Source organism: Panicum virgatum, chromosome 5N (assembly GCF_016808335.1).
Source record: "Panicum virgatum strain AP13 chromosome 5N, P.virgatum_v5, whole genome shotgun sequence".
NCBI lineage: Eukaryota > Viridiplantae > Streptophyta > Magnoliopsida > Poales > Poaceae > Panicum > Panicum virgatum.
In genome coordinates this window covers 14,879,737-14,906,474 of record NC_053149.1, presented here as the reverse complement: position 1 = coordinate 14,906,474, position 26,738 = coordinate 14,879,737, and the positions used below count along the sequence as shown (strand labels likewise).

Sequence of the window (26,738 nt, the reverse complement as noted above, 5' to 3'; positions counted from 1 at the left end):
TCTCCGTTCCATTCCAATTTGCATAAAAATACGTTTTTTTTTGAAAACTTAAAAATACAATTTCCCAGCGGGAAATTATCAAAACACGTTCCATGTTGGCAGCCCGGCCACAGCGCCGCGACGGCGTGGCGTTCTGCTAAGCGCGGACGCACCCACCTCGCCGGCTCGTCAGGTCCTCCCCCACGTCCCCTGCACGAACCCACGTCACCACCAGGCACAGCCCAGAGCGCGCGCGCCGGCGCGGTCAAACACTCAAACTGCAACCGGCGAAGCGACGCGGCCCGACCTGGCAGGTCGTGGCAACCGTCCGGCCCTGCCAAAGCCTCTCTATAAAGCCCCGCCTCCGCCGTCGCGCACCCTGCAGTTCCACTCCCACTCCACGCGCGCGCGCACCGAGCCGAGCCTTCTGCAGACTGAGCACGGCGACCGGCGCCACCGTCTCCGCTCCTCGCCCGCGCCGCGCGCCGCCTGCCGCCGCTGCAAGATCCATGGCCGCCGCGTCGACCTCTGGCAGCAGCTCCCGCGCGGCCCTCCCCGCGCTGGCCTTCGCCGGCTTCGTCCTTCTTCTTCTCGCCCCCGCCGTAGCCGGCGAGGAGGCCTCGGCGCCGCCGGGGCCGCTGGAGTTCCACGTCGGCGGGCCGCGCGGGTGGCGCGTCCCGGACGGCAACACCAGCTACGGCTGGTGGGCCACCAACAACCGCTTCCGCGTCGGCGATCGCCTCCGTGAGTTCCATATCTTTCCTACTCCCAAGTGCTTGGTTCTTGAGACCTCGTGCGCCGATGCAGCTGCTAACGATGGCGTCCGCCGCCGTCTCCGGCGCGCGGAATGAACCCGATCCTTTCGCAGTGTTCAGGTACGCCAACGACTCGGTGCTGCTGGTGGAGCGGCCGGCCTTCGACGCCTGCAACACCACGGCGCCGCTCGCCGCGTTCGACGACGGCGCCACCACGTTCGCCCTCGACCGCCCGGGCTTCTTCTGCTTCATCAGCGGCGAGCCGGGCCACTGCGAGCAGGGCCAGAAGCTCGTCGTGCGCGTCATGGTGCACCTGGCCGCGTCCGGCCCGGCCTCCGCGCCTGGGGCACCGGCACAGCCGGGCCACGGCGGCGGCGGCCGCCCCGGGCCGCCGGGATTGCCCGGCGCAACCTCCGGCGCAGCCACAGCCGCTGCCACCAGCGTCGCCGTCGCGGCGGCGCTGGTTGTCCTTGCCAGTCTCGTCCTGATGATGGAGTGATCAGCAGTTTGCATGCGAACTCGCCTGCGTAGTTTGTTAGGTTTAATCTGCCTGTGTTTATTTCTGCTTAGGATCCATGACTCGTCTAGTGTTGGTACTGTATCGTGTCAAGACAATTTGCTTGTTTTACTGAGTAATCGTGTACTATTTAATTCCTATGTAATGTGATCTATGTATGGAGTTACTGTGATTCCCTTGGTTAGTTTATTCGGTAAAAAAATGCTAGGTTTTGCACTGATTTCGTAGCGCTGTTGATGATCCATCCATCGTCGGTAGGAAAAAGGGAACACATCCCAAAAGTTTAGAGTGACCCCGTAGACATTCAACGAGAACTTGTGCAGTATCTGATGATACTTCTGAAATACATTTCACTGCATTGCTACAAATTGTAGACCTGAGATGTAGATTTTTTTTTGTACTGTATCAGAACAATTTATAAAATATACAAAAATAATCCCTGTAGAGTCCAGACAACGCGTTCGACATCTCAACAATGTCGCAGTGAAATCTGATGCAAACAAGGACGATCCATCTATGTACAACATGGCTGAACATGATATATATATACATTCTGTAGTTATCTGCTTCACCTGCAATGATGGCCAACTAAACTACCACGGCTCGGAGTTCTTGGTCCAGTAACTTGCTGCTGGTCTGCGGCTGCTCCAGCCATCCTCTGCTAAAATTAGTGTTACCCGTGCTCTGAGAGTATTCACGGCTTCGTCCTCTAAGATCTCCAATCGGTTGCTCAACGACTGTCCAGCCTGAAAGGGGACAGCATGGAGAACGTGAGTCCTACAATTTCTGGATTCCTCCCGTGACAGGGTCGTGCCTGGAAGACATACCATGGCTGTTTGGTATGATGATAAGTAGTGTAGGCACTCTTCATAGTACCCACAGTGGTACAGAAGCGCGGCGTAATCCCTCAGTTCATGTGGATCGTGTTGCAATAGTATCAGTCGCTCACAGGCTGAAACCAAAAAGGCACAAGATATGAAACTGGCCAGGAACTGATGATCCATGGTACATGAAAAGTTGTTGCGGAACAAAAATGCAGTACCTGCTAAAGCACGACGCATATCACCAAATCGAACATTAGTCCATACTCCCCGCATCAGTCTATGCTGAGCAGCTTTAGCAGCAGCCATCTCTATGGAACTGTTAACCAAAATTAAGATCACTCCAGGTCTCCAGCAGCAATCCGTGTAAAAAAATATGGCAAAAGAAAATGATAAGGTAAGCAGTTAAGAGAAGGTACCTTATATTGCCATGTGACCTCGTTTGGTTGTCACCTAAAGTACCAGGGCCATGGTGGTTTGCAGCAACAGCATTCAGAAACAAACTACTTGACTGATGAGACTGGAATGGCCAAAATGTAGCCTTCAGAGTTTTCAAAACCTGCAAAAGGACTAATCAAAATAAGACCAAATAATGAATAGAACCACCAACAAATTATCCTGCCTGGTTATACCATCGTTTACATAAGAAAACTGAACATGATGATTTCTACAAAAATAAGGAGTTCTTAAGGCTGTAAGGAATTCAAGAACACACATCATGCATGTATACTTTGGTATAAGTCAAGACTTAGGAAGTCTAAGGTTAAAACACAGGATGCAGAAACAGAAGTCTGTTAGAAATAAGTTGCTGACATTACACTGAATATAATGGATGAAGAAACCATAAAACTGACCACAAAAAGGGTGTTTATTTTATCTGTCTGATCCATGAGAAAAAGCTTGTACAGAAAAGAATGAAACAAAACAAAAAAAAATCAGTTTACACTAGGCCTATCCATCATTGATGTACGAATGAATCGTCAAAAGTGGGCCCATAGGAAAACAATGTTAGTGGAATTTGTACATAGCATAAAACCAAACTGTTTTATACAATCCAAATATCATAAGGAAACATGAAACCTAAAAGGAAATTATCCTTCTTCTGGTGAACATGAAGGGCAGAAGCAGGTAAAATTACAATGTTCCTGTTCTATGATGACAACCCAAAATTTACATCTCGGACTGCAACGAATGTCTTAGCTTTAACACTTGTTTCTCACTACTAATATAGATATTGAGGACAGAAACTCAATGCAGTTAAAAAAAAATGAAGATTGAAGGTAAGAATAAACTCACCTCAACCAAAAATGACTTTGAAGTCATAATATGTGGCTCATCGCCCAACTTGCTTTTTTGTTTGTCAAAGCCCCTAGGGAGGCTATTGAGATCAGTTGGAAAGAATATCTCTGCATCGAAATCCAGCAAGCCATATATCCGTACAGTCTTCAGTATCTCTGAATATATCAATGCAAGCATTAGTGCTGATCCTGATCTGCATGTCAAGACCTGGACATTGCAAAACACATAGAACACCAGATGAGTCATAGATAGCAGATTAATAACATCTAAATGGGAGAGAAGCCAGAGCCTAGCATACCGAATGAAGATACATAGCCCGCACATCAGACACTCCATTTGCTCTTCGAAAGCCCTGGATGGAAGATCCTAGTAAATTAGCACCAATTCTTGTAAGCTCTGCATGTGGAACACAAATTCGCTAGAATACAGTCTTATCTGAGAGACTGGGGCCCTATACGGCATGCTAAGACCAAAGGACAGCTGAAATGACCTCAAATTGCAGCTGTTCGTGTGCGCATGGATAGTAGTGTCCCCAATTCGGGTAGCAAGAGGACCAGAATAATTCCCCTCCCCAATTGTGTACCTTGTGTACGTAGAGGTAGCGTTCGAGGTAATCGAAGAAGACCTCGGGCGGCGCGTGGGAGGGCGGGAAGTTGCCGCCTGCGCAGAAGCCCGTGGAGAGGTCGTCGAGGCGCGCGATGAAGGCGTCGACGGGGAGCGGGACCGAGGAGTGGGAGACGAGCGAGTCGTCCTCGGCAGCGACGCAGAGCGCGGCGCGGGCGAGGTCCGCGCCGCGGCTGATGGCGATGCTGGTCCCGGCGCTCACCCGGGTTAGCCGCCCCACCTGCGCCGCGAACCCCTCCCGCGAGGACCTGGCGTGAGCGGTGGCCACCCCCGCGGCGTCGAGGGAGTCGTGCAGCACCAGCCGCGGGGCCTCCCCGGCGCCGCCGTCGCCCTCCGGCTGCTGGCCGGCAGCAGCCGCCGCCGCCGCGCGGGGCTGGACGGAGGAAGAGGAGGAGCAGGGGCGCCTTCCGCCACGACGGCGACCAACGCGCCTGCGCTTCACTAGCATCGTTGGTCCTAGGCTCTATACAATCTTTCTCAGCTCGTGTTGATGATACTGGGTTCTCCATCAGGACGTGAGCTCACGCGTCCATGACACAGCAGCAGTAAAGGCCGGTCAAGGGAGCGTCACACATTACAACGTAGTGTTTCGACCGTGATATCGCAGAAATAATAATTGAAATTGAAATAAAGAAGTGATCGTTAGCTTCAACTTGATTGAGGGGCAAATTGCCGCATATTTATAAACTTTCTGGTATCATACTCATGCCGTTCATATAGAAATTCACTGATAATATGGAAACTACAGCACGACCATAAACTTCCCTGTAGAAATATTCCGCAAATTAGGTGGTGCTCCCAGACGCGCACCCATAACTGTCTGAAGCACACAGCGGTTCAGAAAGTAACGGCCATACAAGAGTAACATTTATACTACGGAAGAAAACACTTCAGCTCTTCTGGGCTCCCTCCAGTTCTTTCCTCAGCTGCTGCGAGAAATCATCATTAACGTCATCATCATCCCAGTCGTCCTCCCACTGCTGGACAGCTTCATTGCCTTCTTCCTTGTCGTCCCATTCTGCATGATAGGAATGTGTGGAAAACAAAGCCTTCAAACCATTTTTAAAAAAAAAACACACGCAAAGCGTTCAAACCACTGGCCTAGTGGCTAGGGAACTGAGTTCATTAATGTTATTTGTCACATAAGAAACATCCCAAATCAGGTTATTGGGTTAGATTGGTCCATGGTATTTTATACACCTCTGTTTTCAGTTTTGACGTGCAATGGCTGACAGGAAAGCTCATTTAACCTATCCTTTCTCCGCTCCTCTCTACCAAGCGCCCTACTTCATCTAGTGTTTTCCACCTTCAAGATTACATGGTAGTTTTCCCTCTTAGTGAATGCGGTTCATGATTACATAGTATCAGATCCTCTAATAGTGAACGCAGTTCATGATTACATGGCATCAGATCCTCTAATACATTAGCATCATTTTTATTGTCCATCTATCTGTGCTGCCTCTGGTTCCGCCGTTTTCTATTGAGATTAGGGGCCTAATTGAGATTGCAACAACAGAACTAGCGGCAACATGGATAGATGGAGGCAGAAGCAATGGAGGCATGGAAGGTTGTCAAATCTGACACCAAGTTGTCATAAATCAAGTTCACAACTGAGGTCAGTACCATCTTACACAGGAAGAGGCTAGATGGCATGATGGCTGATCCTGGAAGGAGAAAACACTACATGGAGGGGTTCTAGGTAGGTAATAGACTGAGATAGATTAGAAGGGGACTCTGTATATTAAAAGCTTGCCAAAACAGATAACGGATCATATCATAAATAGCCATGCACATGACTGACCTAATACTAACCTGTTTGGCTAATCTAGTTCAACTGACAAATCGAGCTAAGCATCCATTACAACAAACAAGTATCCTGCCTAGTCTTCCCCCATTCACATGTTTGCAATACTTTCTATACACCTTTTTATAAACATGAACAGTGAAAGCGGCACAGAGATATTATTGAGAAAACTTTTACCATGGTGGCCAAAATTAATAATGTCAGCTAAGCATCTATAGTACTAATAAATGTAGTCCCTCTTCTTCAATATTCAGGGGTTTGTCATCCTAAATATATAGCTTTTGGAAAACCCATCAATGAGAGAAAAATCTGTAATAGCAATATGTTTAGCATTGTAACACAAAATGTAATCATACCATCAGTTTCACATTGTATTTACTAAGGTTGCCCATGATGCGATCACTCCAAAGCAAATGCAGCCGCAACCAAGAGCACACCCAAAGTCATACCACAACCAAAAGATGAAGAGGAGAAAGCAAATTCAAGCGTCAAGCTAACTTCGAGAATGTACGTGTCTTTACTACCCATACAAAATAGTAACTCTATGTAGAAAATATGTGCATTCCATCTTTATTGGCTAAGAACTAAGAGAGAAGACAACCAGCAGTTCCCATACTAAAAACCTTCCTGTGAAAATTTATAAAAAACATACATAACAGTTAAGCGACATGAGTTATAATTCTGTGAGTAAGAAAGGAAAAGGAAAACGATACTAACTGATTGTGTGAAACAATAAAGTTTTACTTACTGCAGGACAATATAAGTATATAAAGTGTCATTAGTTACATAGAAAAACAACACTGAATAATGACAAGTGGAAACTGTTTATTTTGTTAGCCAGTGAATCAACAATCAAGCAACGGCAGCAAGCATATTCAAGTGTGCACTCACAACCATGCAAGTGTCGTGAGGGCAGAAAAAAGAAGATAACAGCAAGGTCCAAGAAAGCCCCATAATTATCATCTCCATCAACACAACTTATGGCACTGTTTCTTTGCAACTTTGCCATCTAAGTGATTAGCATGGAAGAAATTATTGTTACTGAATATTTGACATAACAGGACTTAGCTAACTAGATGAAAAGTTGGAATCAGAAACCCATACAAAAATTACCAATATAGTATCTGGTTTACACTCGTCACATTCAACATAACAATTGATCTTCAGTTCTGCACATTGTCTTCAATATTCAGGATTGGTCTATTCTAATTAGTAGTCGGGGAGATGCGTCGAGGAGAAGCAAAGACGCGACTCGACATGTAATAAAATCATCATTTTAAATGACTAGATCATTTCAATCAGAAAGTTGCAAAACATCAGAAGGCCCCATTTGTAAGTAAACACTCAAGCACCTAACTGCACTAGTTTAAGGACAAGGTTTATTGTCAAGTGCCAAAGTAAACGGGGAAGAATACAAGGGGAATTTTTTTTAAGACGGAGCTGCATGCACCAGGCCACTTAGAGCATCTCCAAGAGTTTCCAATATTCCTTCCCCATCCTTGTTTTTTTAGGAAAAACGAAAAAAAACTCTCTCCAATAGTTCCCTATCCAAATTCTCTATTTAAATTCTCTATTTGCTAACAATTGGCAAAGTGGACTCTTTTGTGCTTAAAAATGCGCACGCCTCCATCGCTCCCTATTATTTTCCCCGTCCGCCGCATCATCCGCCGCAGAGGCTCTGTGCTTCTCGTCCGCCGCGCCACCATCATGGAAGGCATGCGCCTCCTTTCCGCCGCGCCGTCGCCGCACAGGCCGTCCGGCTCGGCCTCGATCAGCCCGCCGCAGAGGGCCTGCGCCCCCCTTCTGCTGTGCCGTCGCCGCACAGGCCATCATAGCAGGCTCCTCAAACAATTAACGTCAAGTCGTCAACATAGCTCCTACGCATAGGCAGCACAATGATTTTGGAGATCGTGCCTGAGAGAGAAGCCCCCCTCCGTGCCTAGCGCTTGGCTCCGCGACCGGCTCTTCTTTTTTCAACCCATTCACCGTGCCGCCACCATGCAGCCGTCCAGCCTCCGATCTCAATTCATCTCACTGCCGTTGCCGAGAGCCAGTGGAATTATCTTGTAGTACCACAACTTCTAATTTTGGGAGTTAAAATAGAAAACTATTGGAGATAGACTCTTTTTTGTCTTCTCATATCTATTTAGGGAGTTGTCAAATAACAAGTTTTGGGGAGAAAAAATTGGGAACTCTTGGAGATGCTCTTACAGGCTAGATGATGCAAAGAAAACTTAACTACTTCAGAACAATAGTCCTGTCCGAGCAAATCCAGGCGCCAAATTAACAGCATCTACAGTTATGAAATGCCAGATCGATCTGAGATAATTGAGATTCCACATAAAAAACTGACCCCTTACAAATTCCCCCTAGTCTCGCTAAAATCACTCCCCTAACAAATTGGAAGGAAGGGACGCACAGGATGCAAGCAGCACATGGATTTCCATCTAATCAATTAATCATCCAAACCTTTCCGCCGAATCAATAGAAACACGGAAACGAAAGCGAGGGCGCACCTTGGTCGATCTCGAACTCCTCGAACTCGTCGTCGTCCTCCAGGAGGTCCATCTTGGCCGCCTCCGCCTTCGGGTCCGCCGGCGCCGGTGCCGTTGCCATCAACGCTGCGCCCTGCGACGCGGCCGAGCGGATCAGAGGGGAGCGAGTCGAAGCGGGGGTACCGGGTACCGGGGCAGAGCGCACCAACCTGCTTCGCGTGCGGGGAGAGGAAGCGGAACGGAAACCCTAGCTAGACCCGGAGGCGGCTTGTCCAGTTGTCCGTCGGTGGCTGTTCTTTGGAGTCTTTGCGGGCCGCGGTTCCTGGCTGTTCCTGGCTGGCTTGGCACTTGCAAAAGACTACCCTACGTTCCTTCCAAAAAAAAAAGGGTTTTTTTTTATCCATGCCATTACAATTTTCTAACTTCTGAGATACGCCATTACAATTCACCTATTTTGAAACTTGCCATTACAATTCTTCGTTTCTTTGAATCGTGCCATTTTATACGTCTTTGATGCCCTTGGACCCACCTGCAGACTCTCGTATTTTCGTATGGCCTAAAATGCCCCTACTGCTTCTCTCCCTTCATCTCACTGACATGTGGGCCCCACATGTCAGTTTCTTCTTCAACCTCTGGGCGCTGTTTCTTCCCCACACGGATCACTTCAGCCCTCCCCCGCCGCTGGCGGCGGCCTGCTCCCCTCCGCCCTCACCCCCTCCCCAGCGAGCTCCTCCCGCCGCTGGCGGACTGCTCCCCTCCGCCCTCACCCCCCTCCCCAGCGAGCTCCTCCCACCCGCTGGCGGCCTGCTCCCCCTAGGGCGAGCTCTTCCCCCGCCTGGCTTCGCGCGGGCAGGCCGCCGCCGCGCCCTCGGGCGGGCTTGCCGACGCCGCGCGAGGAGGCTAGTTGCGCGGGCTCCCCTCCGCTGGCGCGCCTCCTCCCTCCCCTGGCTCCCCTCCGCCGGCACACCTCCTCCCTAGCATCCCCCGCCGCCCACACCCCTGCATCCCCCGCCGCCTCACTACCCCGCATCCCGCACCGGACGGGCGAGCTCCGTGGGCGGGCGAGCAGGCCGAGCGGGCGCGGCCCTCCCCTGCTTCGGCCGTGGGCGGAGCGTGCGGCTGCCTGCACGGCGGAGCGCGCGGCGGAGCTCGCGGCGGCGGCCAAGCGCGTGGCGGGCCGGGCACCCCCCTCCCCTGCTCCGGATGGCCCCGCAGCGTAGGGGAACCGCCTCCCCACTCCATGCCCTCAGCGGAGCGGCGGCGGCGAGAGCGGCATGCGGGCGGAGCAGGGGATGCGAGCTCGCCTGGGGGCGCGGCGGCGGTGTGCCCGCGCGAGGGGCGCCGGCGACAGCATGCCCGCGCAAGGCCAAGCGGGGGAGGGGCTCAGCCGCGGGGGAGGGGGCTCTCCCGGTGGGGGAGCATGCCGGCGGCGCTCGTGGCGTGGGGGGGGTGCAGAGGTGAGCAGCCCATGGAGAGGAGAAGGTTGAAGGAGGAAGGAGATTGAAGGAGAAGCTGACGTGTGGGCCCCACACGTCAGTGAGTGTAGAGAGAGAAGCAGCAGGGGTATTTTGGGCCATACGAAAATACGGGGGTCTGCAAGTGGGTCCAAGGGCATCAAAGACGTATAAAATGGCATGATTCAAAGAAACGAAAAATTGTAATGGCAGTTTTCAAAATAGGTGAATTGTAATGGCATATCTCAGAAGTTAGCAAATTGTAATGGCATGGATCAAAAAAACCCAAAAAAAAAAAGCGCCCGTGTGGAAGGATACATCAAGGCACACTCCTATTTGCACTTGCAGAGATAGGTACAATTATATAACGCATCATATGTAATGTAAGAGTAGTTTTAAAACTTTAAAATATCATAAATTCAAAAGCAAGCATCCAAGTAAATTCCGACAAGATTACTTTGTACCTCTCAACGACACCTTCAAAATAAGGCCACATTTGTATATACTTAGATGGCAATTCCTTCATGGTAGAAAATGCTTTGTCTTGGTTCTAATCTGCTTATGATTTTTTTTTAAAAAAAAATATGCTTATGTGTTTCTAAAATGTTGCTTATTATAAGTTGGTTGGGGAACTGAGATAACAATGTCCGTGATGTGAAGAGCGCACTAGTGATACGAAGGTATTATAAGATGACCGGATAATTAAGTGGAACGAGTCAATGTATTTTGTGTTACAGATGTAGGTAATTTTGTTGAATAATCTAGGTATTTTATTTGGTTTATTATTGTATTTATAGTTTGGTATAGGCAATTCTGTGTCCATTTAAAATATACCTTCACACTATGTACAAATTAGTTTTGTTTTGTTCATAAAAATCTAAAAATTATAATGGTGCTAAGATCCTAAATCTGACATATGATTTAGGAAATATAAGCATTTGAAGATGATTCAATCATTTTTTATCACATTCACACTTATTCCATGGATGCACGCAACTCTTTATATGGTTAAAAATAGGGAAAAATGTATGTTTGTGACATCAATACTTTCTAAATTTAGGTGTGCCTTAAAGAAAGATTAAAATGCGGCCGGTCGTAAATTAGCTAGGTCTAAAAACCAAACCCAGAAACCAAAGCCAGTTGAACCCTTCTGGTTAGTCCCACCCTAAGTTCAGATTTCTGAGTAGTCTATTTGGATTTGTATCTATTTGTTCAGATGATAAAAATTTATATGTACATAACGAGTAAAACTATCTACAACGCGAATTCGACAACAATTCACTATGCTGGGTTAAAAAAAATAGACTACTCTCATGACTAAAGAACTTGCCTACAAATGTCTAAGAAATGAAATTAGAATATACTTTCTTCATTCCAAGTTATATGTCGTTTGACTTTTTTACCCTAAGTTTGACCACTCGTCTTATTCAAAAAAATATGCAAATATAGTCAAATTTAAGTCATTCTTGAAGAACTTGTATTGATAAAGTAAGCCACAACAAAAGAAATAATATTTTGCATAAATTTTTAAATAAGACGAGTGGTCAAATTTGGGGTAAAAAAAGTCAAATGACCTATAATTTGAAACAAAGGGAGTATATAAATGTTCTCCACTTTGATAATAGATCGTGCAAGGCTCATATCCAAACTAAGAGTTGTGAATTGGTTTGACGATTTGATTTTGATAAGGCAGTGATCATCCTAATTGAGTCCAACATAAGCCAGCACTCTCATTCCTTAATATAAAAAAACCATGATTGAGTGAACCAGTAAAATGGTCCATCTTTGGCGAGTTAGCAATCTAACTAGTTATCTGGATAGTAAGATTGATCTGAAGGGGCGTTGGTGCTTGGTGTTTTGGTATTTGGGCATGGATGAAATTTTGTAAAGCGTGGACTCATTTACTTCTCTATTATTAAATTTTGTGATAAAAACTTCCCACACAATATGTGATTTGTAACTAAAAAGCCATATAATCAAAATATTAAGACATGCTATTTTTAATGAGATTTCATTCTTGTCAATTAACATGCCGTATCATCAAATTTAAGAAGGGAGAGAAGGAAGTGGTTTTCGTCTAGCTGAACCATTTAGAATTAAATGCTATATAGAGCGAGTCAAATGACAATATGAAATTATATTTGGAAGGGTATTCTAGATATTGATTCTAAATTTGTTGGTGAGGCAGCTATGTTCAGGTACATCAGTATAAAATCATATTAACATTAACCTATCAGCGTAGAACCACATGTACCATCTACGAATACACCCCTCTAAGGTCTTGTCCCGTGGCCGGCGATGTTGCTGGCTTGGGCTGATGTGGCGGTGAGAAAAACCGTAAAAAATTTCACGCTAGAGAGTATCTCATCGCTAGCTGGTGGCACAACTTTCCAATCTTTGAGTGAGCGGATGAAGTAACAAAAAAGCGCAGAGAATCATTTTGAGCTTTTCTTTTATTTTTTGGATCCACGTTAGCTGATAACATCGCCGGTACCTTTGGAGGTGGCTAAGAGCAAATATAATAATTGGTTGGGAGCTGAGTAAATCCTATGTGGAGGAGAGTGAAAGAAGGTGAGAGAATGGAGCGACCGCTCCGCGCCTGCTCGCGGCCGGCGAAAAGACTCCTGATTTGTTGCATGTCCGCAGCACTACTGCTACCACCAATGCACCAAGGACAGCAATAATTGCTGGCGGGTCCCGCCACCATTGACGTGGATGCTCTCAGCCGACCAGCGGGCGATATTACTAGCCTGCTCTAATCAATTTCATTTAGGCTCCATTCCATAAACGCAAAAACGCAAAATTTTGCAAAGGAATCTTGCTAATTTGAAGTACTAAATGAAGTCTATTTACAAAAATTTTTGCATAGATGGATTGTAAATCGCGAGACGAATCTAATGATCCTATTTAATCTATAATTTGTAACAGTGATGCTACAGTAATCATCCGCTAATTATTGATTAATTATAGATTAATTAGCATCATTAGATTCGTCTCGCGATTTACAACACATCTGTGAAAAAGTTTTGTAAATAAACTTCATTTAGTATCGAAAAAAATTTTGCGTTTACATCTCACGGGAACTAAACACTGCCTTAAAGATGTTGTATGATGTATCCTACGTGCTGTCCTGACAGGAGATTTGTCTGTACCACCGTTAGGCCTCCAATTCCGAGCCCTTGATTTGACACGGCTGTGATCGTCGAGCAAGGTCAACAGCCTACCACCGTCCACCGCCCACCCACCTGCCACCCCCGAGCCCACTTCGTCAGCCACCCACCGCCCCCTGCCGACGTCGTGTGCCCGGGATCCCTCCCCCGAACTAGCCGTTGGAGCCAGCCAGGTCGGCGGCCGCGGCCTCTCAGCCAGCCCGCTGCCCGCAACGGTCACTAGAGACTCGCATCCCCACCCAATCGCCTTTAAATCCCGCTCCCCCACCGCCGCCTCCTCTCCCCCACCCCTCTCTCTCTCCTCCGCTCTCTTCCAATCTCTCTCCCTCTCCGCGTCTCCAATCTCTGGGAGAGAGAGGAAGCGCACCCCGGGCCGATCGCCAGCCATGGCCCGCGGAGAGAACCAGGAGTCGCAGAGCGGCAACGTCCCCGCGGCTTCGGCGTCGGCGGCGGGGCCGAAGCCGGCGGCGGCGGGGGCCGGGAAGGCCGCGGAGGGCCAGTCGGTGGTGCGGCGGCTGCAGTCGGAGCTGATGGCGCTGATGATGGGCGGCGACCCGGGTGTGTCGGCGTTCCCGGAGGGGGACAACATCTTCCACTGGGTGGGCACCATCGCCGGGTCGGCGGGCACCGCCTACGAGGGCACCTCCTACCGCCTCGCGCTCGCCTTCACCGCCGAGTACCCCTACAAGCCGCCCAAGGTGCGGTTCGACACGCCGTGCTTCCACCCCAACGTCGACGCGCACGGCAACATCTGCCTCGACATCCTCCAGGACAAGTGGTCCTCGGCCTACGACGTCCGCACCATCCTGCTCTCCATCCAGAGCCTCCTCGGAGGTAACGAGTCGCGGCCGATTTGCTAGATCCATCCACCCCTTTGTGCTGAACTGCTGATTGCGTTATTGGTTCTGATGGATGGATTGGTGGGTCGCTTCCTGTGCAGAGCCGAACAACGACTCGCCGCTCAACACGCAGGCGGCGGCGCTCTGGGCGAACCAGGAAGGTACGCAATTCGACATCTCACCGCGGATCGGGTCAAGGGTTGAACAATACATCGAGTTCCTGTTCTGAATCATTTGCTTTTTCCTCGTCCTCGATTGTTCAGAGTTCAGAAAGATGGTGGAGAAGCTCTACAAGGCCGCCGCGTAGAGGAAGGAGGCCCGAGAAAGACGTCCGGCGCCGATGCCGCGGCTTCGCGGGCGGGTGGGGTTGCATGGAGAAGCTCTGCAAGCAGTGATCTCGCTTCGATGATAAGGGGTTAGGTGCATTCTTTGGTGGGGTTCGGTTTCCTGGCGAGTGGCGAGTCTGTAATTGTTTTCTGAGTTATGGATGTTCAGTGGGCAGTGATTCGTTTCACTTTCACAGTAGTTGTTTTATCGCCTCTTGTTGTTTCAATCTGAGATGGGAATGACATCTTGATTTGATGGCGACCAATTCCATCTCAAAAATACTCAGAACCTGCATCAACATGATCTCAAGAATGCTCAGATTGCAAATGGGCTCTGTCCACCAACAGGATGGCATCCAAAGCCAATTTTTCTATGAGCTTTTTGGATTTAAATCATCCTTAGAGTTGGGCTTTCGCTGGAATGCCATCGTAGAAGTCCAACTCTGTGAGGATTGGTGGGAGGGGTAGAGAGGGAAGGAATTTGTTTTAGATGGGTCCGATGGCATTGTAGCGTGGGCGTACAGTTTCATAATGGCATAGTAGCGAAGCACACTTCTACGATGGTATTTCAGCGAAGTCCAACTCTGAGAATGGTTTAAATCCAAAAAACTCATTTTTCTATAGTAGCGGTGATGAAAGATGTGTATGGGCATATATAATATTGTTTCTTCCAAACCTTAACAGGTGTAACATATTATTTATCAATTTCATAAAAAAGGTAGATTAACTTCGCAAAAGAAAAACACCAAAATGTTTTGATCTAAAAAGCACCAAAATGTACGCTCACCCTATCTAACAGTTTCTGCTCTTGTATAACCTACACTGTTATTTCACATCATTCTACAATTTCATTTCCACATCACGACATGGAAATATTTTGAAATTGCCTCGGTTCCATTTGAACTGGAGATGTTCAAATTGACCACGGGAGCAATATTTATGGGACAGTTCCAGGGCAAAAAGGAACAGCTAAATATAATATGGAGATCCCAAAGTCAAGTTTCCTGCCAAGTCACATTAGGTGATTAACATCTTGAACAATGAACTGACGGTCACATTTGGTGACCCAATGAAGGGCTATGCCATGGCACCAACTGTCACCTATGAACTAGTATTTGTAAGCTCGATTAAAGCAGGCAGACAGCAAAACAGTTCTGCCACAAGATAGCACTTCAATTTTTTTTCTTTTTACATCCAGAGATCATTTTTACACATCCAGAGGCATGCAGCTTCAAGTTCAGCAGCTTCGTTTTACACATCCAGAGGCAAGCTGAAGTAGCTATAGCTCTAGTGAACAGCATGCTGTCACCCTTTAGTGATGATGTTAGATATCCGCTCAAAGAACAGACGGCACATGTTCATGCTGAATCTTATGTCTTGCTTCATCCAATTGACGGCTATCCTTTCCAGGGTGCCCAATGAAGACAGCTTATATGACCATTCACCAGGTTTCTCTAACCATGTGAGGGTGAAACTATAACCTGCATCGATTTGAACAACTCCATAAGGATTATAATCAGTTCATTTACACAACATGACTTGAGAGTAAAAGTAACATCCTGGAATGAAATGAAACCCATAAGACAGATATTACTTTGTTAACATGATAGCTGTCGTAATCTTAGGGTGTATTGACTCTACATTCTTTAATGGAGGCCAACATCTTGAACTACAAATCAGTACTTACCAAGAAGGCTTACACCTCCACCTCATCTGTCACTAATATTTCCAGAAGATGCTTGGAGTATACCATTGAAAAATAAGTTGTATATCACCGTATTATAAATTTCAGATCCTGATGATTTGTAAGTATTGCATTTAGTCCGATAATTCACGCTCCAGCATCAGTTTTACAGCCACCATGAAATTATTACACATTTTTGTTACCCAATAAGGTCTGTATGCAAGTTATTCCATATGAAAGAAAGACCAAACAACAAAGCAACAAAAACTTATGTTTTTTTTAACAAAGATAATATCATCTGTATTTGATCATCTAATTCAGTTTCAGAAAAATATTATTAAGGCTTAAGATGCAGCACCGGTTCCTCAGCATAATTACAGTCTGAACATTTACGCTGGCAACAATAAGTAACATACTAAATCACATACTGATAGTAACATGACAATACAAAATATAATGCAGAGCAGCTAGTGCTATTCTAGAATTGAGCTGCAGTAAAACAAGATGAGATTCGGGTGAGCAAGCACCAGTAGCTTCATGGTAGAATGAAACCGAAAATCTTTCTGTTCCATCATCTACTGTGAGCTTCATGCGAGCTAAAGATTGAAGCAGCAAATGAAACATATGAGCGCTGGGACATTCGGTTATCTCATTCCCTGAATCAACAAACACACTGGTTAAATAATTTGAAGGCATGCAGCCAAGTAGTAACAGCATTTATATTTTCACTAACCTGTCATGCATGTATATCTTCTAGAGCATTGTGGCTGCAGGACCAGATAAATTCAAGCCACAAGAAAAAGTATTAGTAAACCAAGCTAACTCAAATATTTTTTTTATATTACAAGGAACTAGTTGGGCTTCCATAGACAACTGACCTCTTGAGATTCCTTCTCAAGGCTACTGTGAGGAATGACATTACTTTCACTCAATTGTACCCTCTTTGCCTCGATGTTTGATTGTGGTGTCTTCCTTCTAGGCGATATTCGAGTTGGATTGTCATGGATAGCTTCAGGTGTTTGGTCCATAGATTTAGTAGCAGTAGAATTGTTTTTTTCGGTCTTCTCATCCAAGAGCTGCTTAAGCCTCAGAATTTCACTGTCTTTTGCTGTAAGAAACAAAAATTGAAATAAGTAAACTGTGGCACCTAAAATCAACTTCGTTGACACCAAATTAATAAAAAGGATTGGAAAATGAAACATTATGGCAACATTAAAAGTAAAGGTGATGCCAAAGGACTGCTCCATCTCAAAAATTGTGATGAATTATACAGTCATGTCCAGATTATTAACCAGGTGCGTGCAAACTATGACCTAAATTACCACATCAGGACTAATGTAGGATTGCAGCATAGCAAAAGGACAAGTGTATGAACACAAGTATAGATACCATTTCAATGGGTCAACCTGCCAAACACTATTCAAAACATTATGAATGCAAAGTTGACCGGTTGTGTGACCATATTGCAAACAATACAAAATAGTTCAATTCCAATAAATGTGCACAGAATAAAGTTTTCTTAATTTATCTGATGCTAATTAGCTATAGCCAGCAATCCAGTAATGTGAAACAGTAAAGTTGACCCACATCAAACTTAGATGCCCTACGGTGTCCACGGTGACAGTGACACACATCAAATTAAGGAGAATCCGCTCACAAGTACATCATAGCAAGGAGAATCAGCTGAAAAGGATTAACTCAATTCATGGCTACTTGTCATGACAAGCTAGAAATAAAGAAAAACAAAACATGGTTGCAAACAGTAAGACTAGGAGAACGAAAGGTTATTTAAGAAACCAAGCTGATCAGACTCGACAAGTCGACATGTAAGCTTCAGTAGTATTTGCACCGTTCATCATTAGTCAGATATTTAGAAATGCACACCAAGATGTTTCTGATGCAGAGCATAACCAAGATAATCGCTAGCAGTGCGGAACGTGTTGATCCATAGGTAATTTTAACCAGGATGCATCACTGCCTCCATGTCCCAGAGATGTGTTTCAGTCCATACATGTGCCAGACTAATAAGCGTTTCTATTCCAAGAGCTAAAACAGGTCCAACTAAAAAGAGATTCTTACCTCGAATGTCTGCAAGGAAATCCTGGCGGGCCTTCTCGAGCTCATCCTCCTTGTCCGCGCTGGAATCATCAAATTAGCAAAAATAAAACGACAGAGAAGGGACATAAGTAACGGTGTAGGTACCATTTCCACCCAAAACAAGGAAACCCTAACCCACACTCAATAGTAACAGGCGCATCTTACAGCTTCTCAAAGAGCTCCTCTTTATCGTTTTCGAGGCCGCGGACCCAATCCTTCATGGCTGCATCATCAGAACGAGAAACAATATCAAAATGAAGCGAAAAGGAAACCGTTTCTCCCAAAACCCTCCCTCCCATAACCCAACCCAAATTCAGAGGCCTAGCCTTACCATCGTAAAGCTCCTTGAACTCCGCCTCCCGCTTCCGCTCCAACCCCTCGTCCAGCAGCTTCCGCTTCTGCGACGCGGCGAGGGATCCAACCGGGAAAAAGGCAACTGCAGCATCAAGCCAGCGCGGGCGGGGGCAGAGAAACGCGGCAAGGAAGAAGCGGGCGAGCGGTACCTTGAGAGCGGTGTACTTATCGTAGAACTTCCGCTCCATCCGCGCCTGGGGAAGGATCCAGAAGCTTCTAGACGCAGGTCCGAGCGAGAGGCGGCGGTAGTGGGGTGGAGGAGAGCGGAGCGGAGGTGGGAGAGAGATTTGGGGGAAAATTCAAACACCCGGTCGGTCGGCAGGTCCAGATCGCATCGCGCCCAACCCCACTAGCCAGCCACCGCCCCCTACTCTCTCTGCGACCGGGCCCCACGCGCGGTCCCACTCGTCATTGTAACGGACAGAGCTATGATTAAATCACGTGGCAGGGAGATATGGTTAGGCGAAAATTGCTCGTCGTCGGCTGGTCCCCCGACGCCACCGCCGCTCCCGCCGCCTCGTCCTCGCCCAGATCCAAATCCGAGCGCCGATCCGCGCGCGCGCCCATGAATTTCTTCAGCTCCGTCTTCTCCGCGCCCGCCGAGGAGGAGGGCGAGGGGCAGCGGGAGGGGGAGGAGCAGGAGGAGGGCGAGCGGGAGCCGGCGGCCGAGCAGTCGGGCGGGGGGTGGATTTTCGGTGGGCTCATCGAGACGCTCAAGGAGGAGATCGAGGAGCAGCGGAGAGTGAATGAGTCGGCCGCCGCGGAGGATGAGGAGGAGAAGGAGGAGGCCCAGCGGGGGGCCGAGGGGGAGGCTGGCTCCGGCGGCGGGTGGATCTTCGGAGGGCTGATCAAGACGCTCGCGGAGGAGATCGAGGCGCAGCGGAAGGAGCAGGAGGCCATTGCAGCCACCGCGGCGGAGGGGGAGCGCGAGCGGGGAGCCGAAGATGATGCGGCAGTCACATCGGAGGAGGGGGAGGGTTCTGGCGGCGGGTGGAGCTTCGGCGGCCTGATCAAGACGCTCGCGGAGGAGATTGAAGCGCAGAGGAACGAGCCGGGGGCTACTGCCGGGACGGAGGATGAAGAGGGAGAGCGGGGAGCTGATGCTGAAGCGCCGGCGGCGGATGGGGAGGAGGGTCCAGATGGTGGGTGGAGCTTCGAGGGCATGGTGAAGACGTTCGCGTCGCGGTCGGAGACGGTGCTCGGAGGCTACCGCCGCGACCTCCAGGACCTCGGCTCGGGGCTCCGCCTCGAGACAGCCGCGCTCCGGGCCGCCGCCGCGCGTGCCGCCTCAGCACTTCCCGGCGCGCTGGAGGCCGGCGCCTCCGCCGCCTCCGACAGGCTCGAGTCCGTCGGCCAGGCCGTCGACGACCTCGGTGCCGCCGCCGCCGGCCTCCTCTCGCATGCCAACGAGGCCCTCCGGTCCGCCGAAGCTGACGGCGAGGATGGTGACGGTGCTCCCCGTCCCTCTGACGCCTCTGCTTCTGGGGCTTCCTGGCGTGCCTCCCTGCCATCCAAGAAGTATACCAGGTTCGAGGCTCAGGTCTTGGCACTGCGGGCTGATCCCGCCACGTTCACCGAGGAGCCTGAGGACTCGGAGGGCTTTGCCAGATGGAATAACTCGTTCTCAATTGACGAGATGAGGGAGCAGATAGAGGGAGTGCTCCGAGAAAGCCCTGGATTAGAGAGCTTTGTGGAGAGGCTTGTGCCGTCAGTTGTGGATTATGAGACATTCTGGTCCCGGTATTTCTTTGCAGTCGATAAGCTCAGGCAGGCTGAGGATGTCCGCACTAAACTCGTGAGCAGGGCGATGTCGAAGGAGGAGGATGAAGAGCTCAGTTGGGATGTCGATGATGACGATGAAGAAGAGACAAATTCCAGTGATCACAAACAAGGCACAAACTCCATGGTAGATAAGAAAGAGGAGCCTGTTAACCATGAAACAGAGGGCAGTGGGAAACAAGAAGCAGCGGTTGAAAATGATTCAACAAAAGATAAGGAGGCAGCAGCAATGGATGGTATTGGTGAATCCAGTGTTGAAACATTGACATCAAAATTGAGCGATGGAGTGGGACAGGAAGAGAAGACTGATGCTGGTGACTCATCTAAGGAGAGTGATTTTTCAGTGGTGTCTCGACCATCAGTGCAGGAGGAAGACCTTAGCTGGGAGGAGATTGAGGATGTCGACCAAGATGAGAAGAGAGGGTCCAGCGCACAGTCAAGCTCTGCTAACAAAGTAGAGGATCTCCGAAAACGTCTTACTTCCATGGAAGATGAAGAGGACCTAAGTTGGGATGTTGATGAGTAGGAAGAACCTGAGCAATCCTGGATTGAGTGATTTGATGGCCAAACTTTCATAGTTTTGCCACTTTTAAGCATGAATTGGATCTGCATGGTGCCACGCTAGATGGATTGGCATATGATGTTAATATTGTGATGGTACACCAGTGATTCAAATTCGGCGGGGACTGTATGTTTGATTAGCCCCCTAGCAAGAACTTGATAGAATTGTAGTGTTTTTGTTAGTGCTGGTACTTTGCTTCCACTTAGTATCCATTTGTTGCTAGTCGAATGTACCACTTTTGTGTTTGAATATGACACACTTTTGTGTTTGAATATGACACATTCAGATCATTTGCATAAGTGTACTCATAGATTCGCATAGTATAAACATTTAAATTACGAAACTATTCATCCAGTGGGACTGTAGTTCATTAAGAATATTGTGGAGGTGGATATGTAGTTTCTGTGTGCTTACTCAACAGTATTAACCCATGAAGTTCCCAGATTGTCATGCAGGTCCTTTGGTTGGCTTCTTCTCAACTTAAAAGTGTTTGCGCTGAAGGCCATCACGGAATATGGTTTATTTTGATAAAAATCCTTTTTCCTGTTCTATGGCTATCTACCTTCCTGTATCTCTTTAAAACTGTAGAGATTTTGTAGTTAGTTGTATTAGTGATCTGTATATTTCCTTGTGGCAAGGTAGTATATGTAGTTTCTGTTATATTGATATGTGATTCATAAATCTCTCTATCCATGAAACAAGCACCTCGCTGTGGTTGTCCGCTCCAAAAAATATAAATGATTCATAAAATGAACTTTTTAATTGGCAACTGGAAACGATCGAGTCATTGGAATCTCCAGTTATGTTACTGTTCTATGGTTATCTAGCTTTCCAGTTGATTGAACTCTGTAAGATTCCATTAGATTTTAGGGTGAGTTGAACGAGTGACTTGCATCTATTATATGTTTATATGCAATTCGGAAGAGTAATTTCATTTCCATTTGGCCATGGGAAACGATAAAACCCTGTTAAGTTTATGGTGCTAACAATTTGCGGCGCACCGTAATGTACTGATGCCAGAAATCAAACAAAATCAAAGGCAGCTAGACTGACCTTTGGGTAGGCTATAGTAATTCCTTTTCACTTTCCCTTTTCTGCGCCCATTGATTTGGAATCTGTTGGCTGAAATTATTGGCAATTTGGTCAGAGATTTAGCAAAACCAGCAACTTCGTTCTGAATTTGCTTCAAATACAATGCATGGATTCGGACTAATATAGGACGAGCAACAGCCTCTCTTTTTTTTTTGGTGTATTAAAAAGACTATCCGCTTTTAAAACAGGCCACCATGTATAGGTGGCGAAGTGGAAATCTACAAAATCTGAAGGAGGTTTGAGGGTTTCCTCTCTCGTTCTGTCGTTCCGCATCGTCTGTCTCCCATTTGTTATGAACTGAATGGTCATAAAACTCAATATGGTATCTCTTACCTGTATCTAGTTGATTATTTTGTTTGTTGAAGAACAAGCCCAAGTGCTGAACTCTTTCCTCAACAGCTCAATATTTGTTTTGAACTGAATGGTATACAGTACTCAGAAATCTTAAACTCTTTTAGTGAAGTTGGCAATTTGCTCAAATTTCATTCAGTATTTTATGTCATGGTGCATGATGTTAGAAAAGCCATCGGGTGGAGCGAAGGTTTCTTGAATGAACAATCTCTTTCATCAGTCCATTTATGCTATTTATTCTATGGTTAGTATCATCTACTTTTATGTTAAATCCTACTTTCTGGCTTCCTTGCAGTTGGAAAGGGATGATGACTTTGTTAAATTTGTTAATCCTTGCACACGGCGAGAAACTTCGGCTCTTGGAGACCCAAACATGAGGAACCTCAAACAGGGAGAGATCATACAGCTTGAAAGGAAAGGGTACTACCGATGCGATGTTCCATTATTCGGCCGTCCAAACCCATTGTTCTTTTTGCAATACCAGATGGCCGACAACAGCCCCCAGCAAACTAGGAGTCCTGTATGGTTTCTGGAGCACATGAATTACAAGATACAGTTCGTTAGATTTCTGGACATCGTTGGTTGAATTACGTTGTTATTCAAGAATCTTGTAATGACCAAATCTTGGAAGTCAGAATGCGAGATATCAGTGTTTCAGTGTCGACTGTTATGCTTTCCTTTGCATGCTTGTCTGCCAACTGCTGATAGCCTGAACTGTTGCGTGGATTTATGCAATCAATTCTCGTTGTGACAATTATGTATGACGAAGTTGCTAGTTACAAAATATCTCCTTATCTTAGCTCCACATTTGATGTTAAGATTCACGGTACGTGTTGATACCGTTTCAGTACAAACGAATATATTTTCCAGCTTTTGAATAAAGTAAAAAAAAATATCATATTTTGCATTTCCCGATCTGTTCCGACCGGTTACTACGAACATTAAACTTGTGTGAGATACAAATTACCAGTGCTATAACGACTGCAAACTTTACGAAATGAAATTGAACGCAGAGCAACGCAGGCCAGGCAAGTCCTATTCTACATCAAATTTGATAACATAAGAAAGACAGCAATAGTCGGTGCAGCCCTGTTCTTTTAACTGCTACATTTATGGAACCAAAACGAAGATAAAAGGGCCATCAATGTGTAAATCTCACTTCTTCAGACTACCCTCAAGTCGCTCAATAGCAGCACCAACACGGCTTTGATTTCCTTTACCCTCCGTCAAATCAGATGACGGTTTCAAATTATGGAACCAAAACGAAGATAAAAGGGCCATCAATGTGTAAATCTCACTTCTTCAGACTACCCTCAAGTCGCTCAATAGCAGCACCAACACGGCTTTGATTTCCTTTACCCTCCGTCAAATCAGATGACGGTTTCGAATTAGCAATCTCAAGGTTGGCCTTTTCGGTGAGCTTCAACTGTACCCAACCTGTGGATGAATGGGCAAACAACCATTGGAAACTAGCAACAGATTTTGCTGGGTTAAAGCAATGTACAGCGACCATGTAGTCAGTAAAAACCCGGTCCTACAAAACAAAGTTTGTGCAACTGGCTCTCCTACTGTATGCATGCATTTCCAATATAAACAATATTTTCAATTCTTGAACATTCTAACATCTTCTATAATAAAGAAACAGTTATTTGGTGCCAGATGAAAAGGGTATTGGTCTATTGGGAGATGGGCACATCACACAAATGTCCACATGTTGAGGAAGTAGTGCCTAATTGCCACACCAGTAGGCTGAGCTGAAGAACTGAAATCACATACTAAAGGTTGACTAGCGTTCAGCTAACAGATCAAAATGGAATTTAAGTACATTAAGGGTTTTCTGAAATGTGGAGTGAGGCAGTCACCATGGATGCCAATGCAATCATTTCATTAGCAGGGTTCGATGCGTTCTATCACTGTCACAGAGCACTAGGTGGCTAGGACATCTATGAATATTCCATCATCAGGCTCATTGTTAAGGAAGTAAGCTGACAAAAAAAATTAGTGCAGAGTGCAGAGACGTGCTTGAGTTCATGATGAGATGAAAATACCAAGGGGAAAGCAGATTCCAGCACCAAGAGCAGATCCAACCAATACATTCCTTGCGCGCCACATCATTGAACCTGGCACTGAAGATGCACAAATATCAGTTCCACTGAATATACCATCCCAAATTAGTACTGATTATTGCATGGTAGAGTGAAGTAAATACAGATAACACAATAAGATTATTCATTTATGCTCGCCGATACAAATAATCACTGAGATAATACAGACTACAGAGGCCAATTTTTATGAACTTCTTACTCGGTTTAACTAATATTTTATAAAAAATAAATGTCTTCGTAGTCACAAACTAAATTAAAACTATATTGCAATGTCTATTCCAAGCTAGGCATTAGCTAGCAATAGAAGGCCTCCAAAAGCAGAAACATAATAAGACAAATAAAATAGACCGAGGATTTGACATGAGACTACATCAGGAATCTTGTAATAAATAAAAAAGGATTAAGTATCAATAATATGCTACTTTTTATTCGATTGTACATTTTTAACATAATTGATATTACTTTTGAAATTTTACATATTTCATAAGCTTACTCCAAATCATACGATGTTAAATCTGAAGTTCTGAACTATGGGCAATGTGTCTTTATGTAACTAAGATCCTCAATTCTTTAACCAAGTCTGATCACATAATACAGCCCAAGGCTGAATATGGTGAGAGGCATACATATAAGCCCAAAAGCAGCTGCAGTAGCAGAGCCAGCTCCAGCAATATTGAAGATATCGTGAACCCCACGAGTATCAATAAGAAGGTTCTGTATGCCAAAGAAAGTCGCAGTAAACATCCCAAGTCGAGCACCACCGACTAGTGAGCCTTTGGCAACCCGGATGAACCTTTTCTCCATTGCATCTCTCATCAATCTATACTGTTCACGCTTGTCCGGGGTACTTCCCATCTTCAGCATCACCTCTGCATCCTTGCTCTGTGACAATATATGATACATGCATTGTTGTCAGAGAAGACATTTATCCCCTAAAGAATGCTCCCAAAACTGGGAAGAAAGAACAAATAGGAATATTTTCCGGACTTAAAGTAGAGACAGAAGTAAGGTTGTATTGTATCTATCAAAATTCTGGAGGTACTGAACTGTTGATGTTATTTCCACTTATTTGGATCCTACATTATTCAAGTCGAACCAACTAAGAAATGGGAGACCATATGACCCTGTTACAGTCTAGGAACAGTGACGGAGCCAACCGGCAGCAATGCCCTTTAGACATCTCTTTCTAGCTCTCAAAGCCAAGTCTTGTGCATGAGGAAATATGCTATAGCTCAAGAACTACTCTCAGCCATGCATATTTTCCCCCCTCTTGGGCTTGTCTTTTGGTATCTTCCCTGCCTTTTAATTGGCTTCATCAGTTGAATTTATCTTTAATTTGCCTGAACAAGCCTTCTCTGTTGTACAACTTTTGTTAACCAATCCTAGTCGATTGCTAGAAAATCTACAATGAAGGAGATAATTATAAAATCTACAATTGATGTAACCATGTATGATTTCAATGCGGAGAAGCATTGGCTGGTACACTCCTTTTAGAAGACGGAAATAGTTCAAGCCTCTGAAACAATTGGCTAGTAGCCTAGTACTTGACTTGTATGTTGTGTTTTCTACAACAATTGACCTTAGAGCATCTCCAGCAGTCCCCCAATAAACATCTCCCAATAATATATTATTGGGATATCCCATTACCACTTTCATGAATTACTGGGGGAGAATTTTACATTTACCCAATAATCTCATCCTAATACATAACATATTGCGAGAGCTATTATTCTCCCTTTATTTGAGGGGAGTTGAGATGAAATATTGGGACAACCAATAATTATTGGGGAAAGAGAGAGATATTGAGGAACTGTTGTAGCATATCTTTTCCCAATATTGACAGATTATTAAGGAAATGGAGACTGTTGGAGATGCTCTAATAATTTTTCCCCAATGCCGTTAGGTGAATGAATGCATTGCAACTGACCCGCCCGGGCGTTTCTATGTTGAATTCCCAGGTTCGTTACAGCAACATGCTTCCACTTTATCATTCCATCAATCGCGAGCTAGCACACACAGCTGTAAAAGCAAGAGCGGCAGGGAGACTAGAGTACAGTAGCCACTTACGACAGAGGCGGAGGCCTCCTTGCTCCCGCCGTAGAGTAGCCCCGCGAAGACCCCAACGAGGGTGGCCGTACCCCAGTTCACCGTCCCGACCGCCGAACGCTTCGAGTACGAGCCGCCCGCCGCCTCCACCTCTGCCTCGGACCCCTGGATCATCCATCCCCAGTCAAACACGCCAGAAGGGGAAGATAAAGCAGAATAAATCAGGCGTCCACAAGCATCGGAATTAGAAGAGCGAAGCAGCGTGGCGAACCGTAGGGTCGGGGGAAGCCGGAGGAGGCCCAGGCGGCGGCGCCGCAGGCTCGACTGGAGGAGACGCCGAGGCAGGCATAGCGACCGGACGCGAGGTGGCGCCCGCCGGACAGGGTGTCGGCGCTGTAGAACAAGAAAGGGAGAGGTAAAATTGGGGACGCACGGATGTTAGGCGACTGGCGGCCCTGGCAGCGGAGCGTCGCGGCGGCGAGATCGCCGGTGGGCGGCGGAGGCAACGGGAAATGGGGCAGAACTCAGAAGAGGACGGAGCGTGGGTTTTGCTCGTGGGCTGGGCTCGACTCATACGTGTTCTGG

General features: G+C 46.6%; 7 protein-coding genes across 9 annotated transcripts; 3 read left to right on the top strand and 4 right to left on the bottom strand.

Annotated features, from left to right (window-relative positions):
• Nucleotides 1-374: 374 nt before the first annotated feature.
• Nucleotides 375-1,453, top strand: LOC120676678 (early nodulin-like protein 1). Its single transcript, XM_039958006.1, has 2 exons — nucleotides 375-723; nucleotides 848-1,453. Exons 1-2 carry the CDS (start codon nucleotides 489-491, stop codon nucleotides 1,231-1,233), a joined length of 621 nt encoding a protein of 206 aa, XP_039813940.1. The 5' UTR covers nucleotides 375-488; the 3' UTR covers nucleotides 1,234-1,453.
• Nucleotides 1,454-1,581: 128 nt separating this feature from the next.
• On the bottom strand, nucleotides 1,582-4,458 carry LOC120673159. Its single transcript, XM_039953880.1, has 7 exons — nucleotides 3,955-4,458; nucleotides 3,670-3,723; nucleotides 3,369-3,578; nucleotides 2,492-2,631; nucleotides 2,294-2,391; nucleotides 2,079-2,203; nucleotides 1,582-1,997 (listed from the first exon to the last, which is right to left on the bottom strand). Exons 1-7 carry the CDS (start codon nucleotides 4,441-4,443, stop codon nucleotides 1,845-1,847), a joined length of 1,269 nt encoding a protein of 422 aa, XP_039809814.1. The 5' UTR covers nucleotides 4,444-4,458; the 3' UTR covers nucleotides 1,582-1,844.
• A 179-nt stretch (nucleotides 4,459-4,637) lies between these two features.
• LOC120673160 (protein DELETION OF SUV3 SUPPRESSOR 1(I)-like) lies at nucleotides 4,638-8,638 on the bottom strand. The gene is made up of 3 exons (XM_039953881.1): nucleotides 8,504-8,638; nucleotides 8,316-8,427; nucleotides 4,638-5,013 (listed from the first exon to the last, which is right to left on the bottom strand). The coding sequence occupies exons 2-3, from the start codon at nucleotides 8,413-8,415 to the stop codon at nucleotides 4,886-4,888; spliced, it is 228 nt and encodes a 75-aa protein (XP_039809815.1). The 5' UTR covers nucleotides 8,416-8,427; nucleotides 8,504-8,638; the 3' UTR covers nucleotides 4,638-4,885.
• A 4,554-nt stretch (nucleotides 8,639-13,192) lies between these two features.
• LOC120672709 (ubiquitin-conjugating enzyme E2 20-like) lies at nucleotides 13,193-14,411 on the top strand. Its single transcript, XM_039953248.1, has 3 exons — nucleotides 13,193-13,752; nucleotides 13,859-13,918; nucleotides 14,021-14,411. Exons 1-3 carry the CDS (start codon nucleotides 13,305-13,307, stop codon nucleotides 14,062-14,064), a joined length of 552 nt encoding a protein of 183 aa, XP_039809182.1. The 5' UTR covers nucleotides 13,193-13,304; the 3' UTR covers nucleotides 14,065-14,411.
• A 625-nt stretch (nucleotides 14,412-15,036) lies between these two features.
• LOC120672708 lies at nucleotides 15,037-18,535 on the bottom strand. The gene is made up of 8 exons (XM_039953247.1): nucleotides 18,368-18,535; nucleotides 18,196-18,262; nucleotides 18,030-18,087; nucleotides 17,847-17,905; nucleotides 16,646-16,875; nucleotides 16,501-16,534; nucleotides 16,295-16,423; nucleotides 15,037-15,564 (listed from the first exon to the last, which is right to left on the bottom strand). Exons 1-8 carry the CDS (start codon nucleotides 18,404-18,406, stop codon nucleotides 15,389-15,391), a joined length of 792 nt encoding a protein of 263 aa, XP_039809181.1. The 5' UTR covers nucleotides 18,407-18,535; the 3' UTR covers nucleotides 15,037-15,388.
• Nucleotides 18,536-18,637: 102 nt separating this feature from the next.
• LOC120672707 (BSD domain-containing protein C22A12.14c-like) lies at nucleotides 18,638-20,951 on the top strand. Its single transcript, XM_039953246.1, has one exon. It carries the CDS (start codon nucleotides 18,673-18,675, stop codon nucleotides 20,521-20,523), a length of 1,851 nt encoding a protein of 616 aa, XP_039809180.1. The 5' UTR covers nucleotides 18,638-18,672; the 3' UTR covers nucleotides 20,524-20,951.
• A 1,936-nt stretch (nucleotides 20,952-22,887) lies between these two features.
• Nucleotides 22,888-26,686, bottom strand: LOC120675594. 3 transcript variants are annotated; one of them, XM_039956793.1, is made up of 6 exons: nucleotides 26,425-26,686; nucleotides 26,175-26,318; nucleotides 24,734-24,989; nucleotides 24,051-24,128; nucleotides 23,338-23,439; nucleotides 22,888-23,198 (listed from the first exon to the last, which is right to left on the bottom strand). In XM_039956793.1, exons 1-6 carry the CDS (start codon nucleotides 26,500-26,502, stop codon nucleotides 23,158-23,160), a joined length of 699 nt encoding a protein of 232 aa, XP_039812727.1. In that variant the 5' UTR covers nucleotides 26,503-26,686; the 3' UTR covers nucleotides 22,888-23,157. The 3 variants fall into 3 exon arrangements, with proteins under 3 accessions (XP_039812727.1, XP_039812726.1, XP_039812728.1); XM_039956792.1 differs by having other exon boundaries at nucleotides 22,888-23,121; nucleotides 23,261-23,439; nucleotides 26,425-26,685; XM_039956794.1 differs by lacking the exon at nucleotides 22,888-23,198 and having other exon boundaries at nucleotides 23,301-23,439; nucleotides 24,025-24,128.
• Between the last annotated feature and the right edge of the window lie 52 nt (nucleotides 26,687-26,738).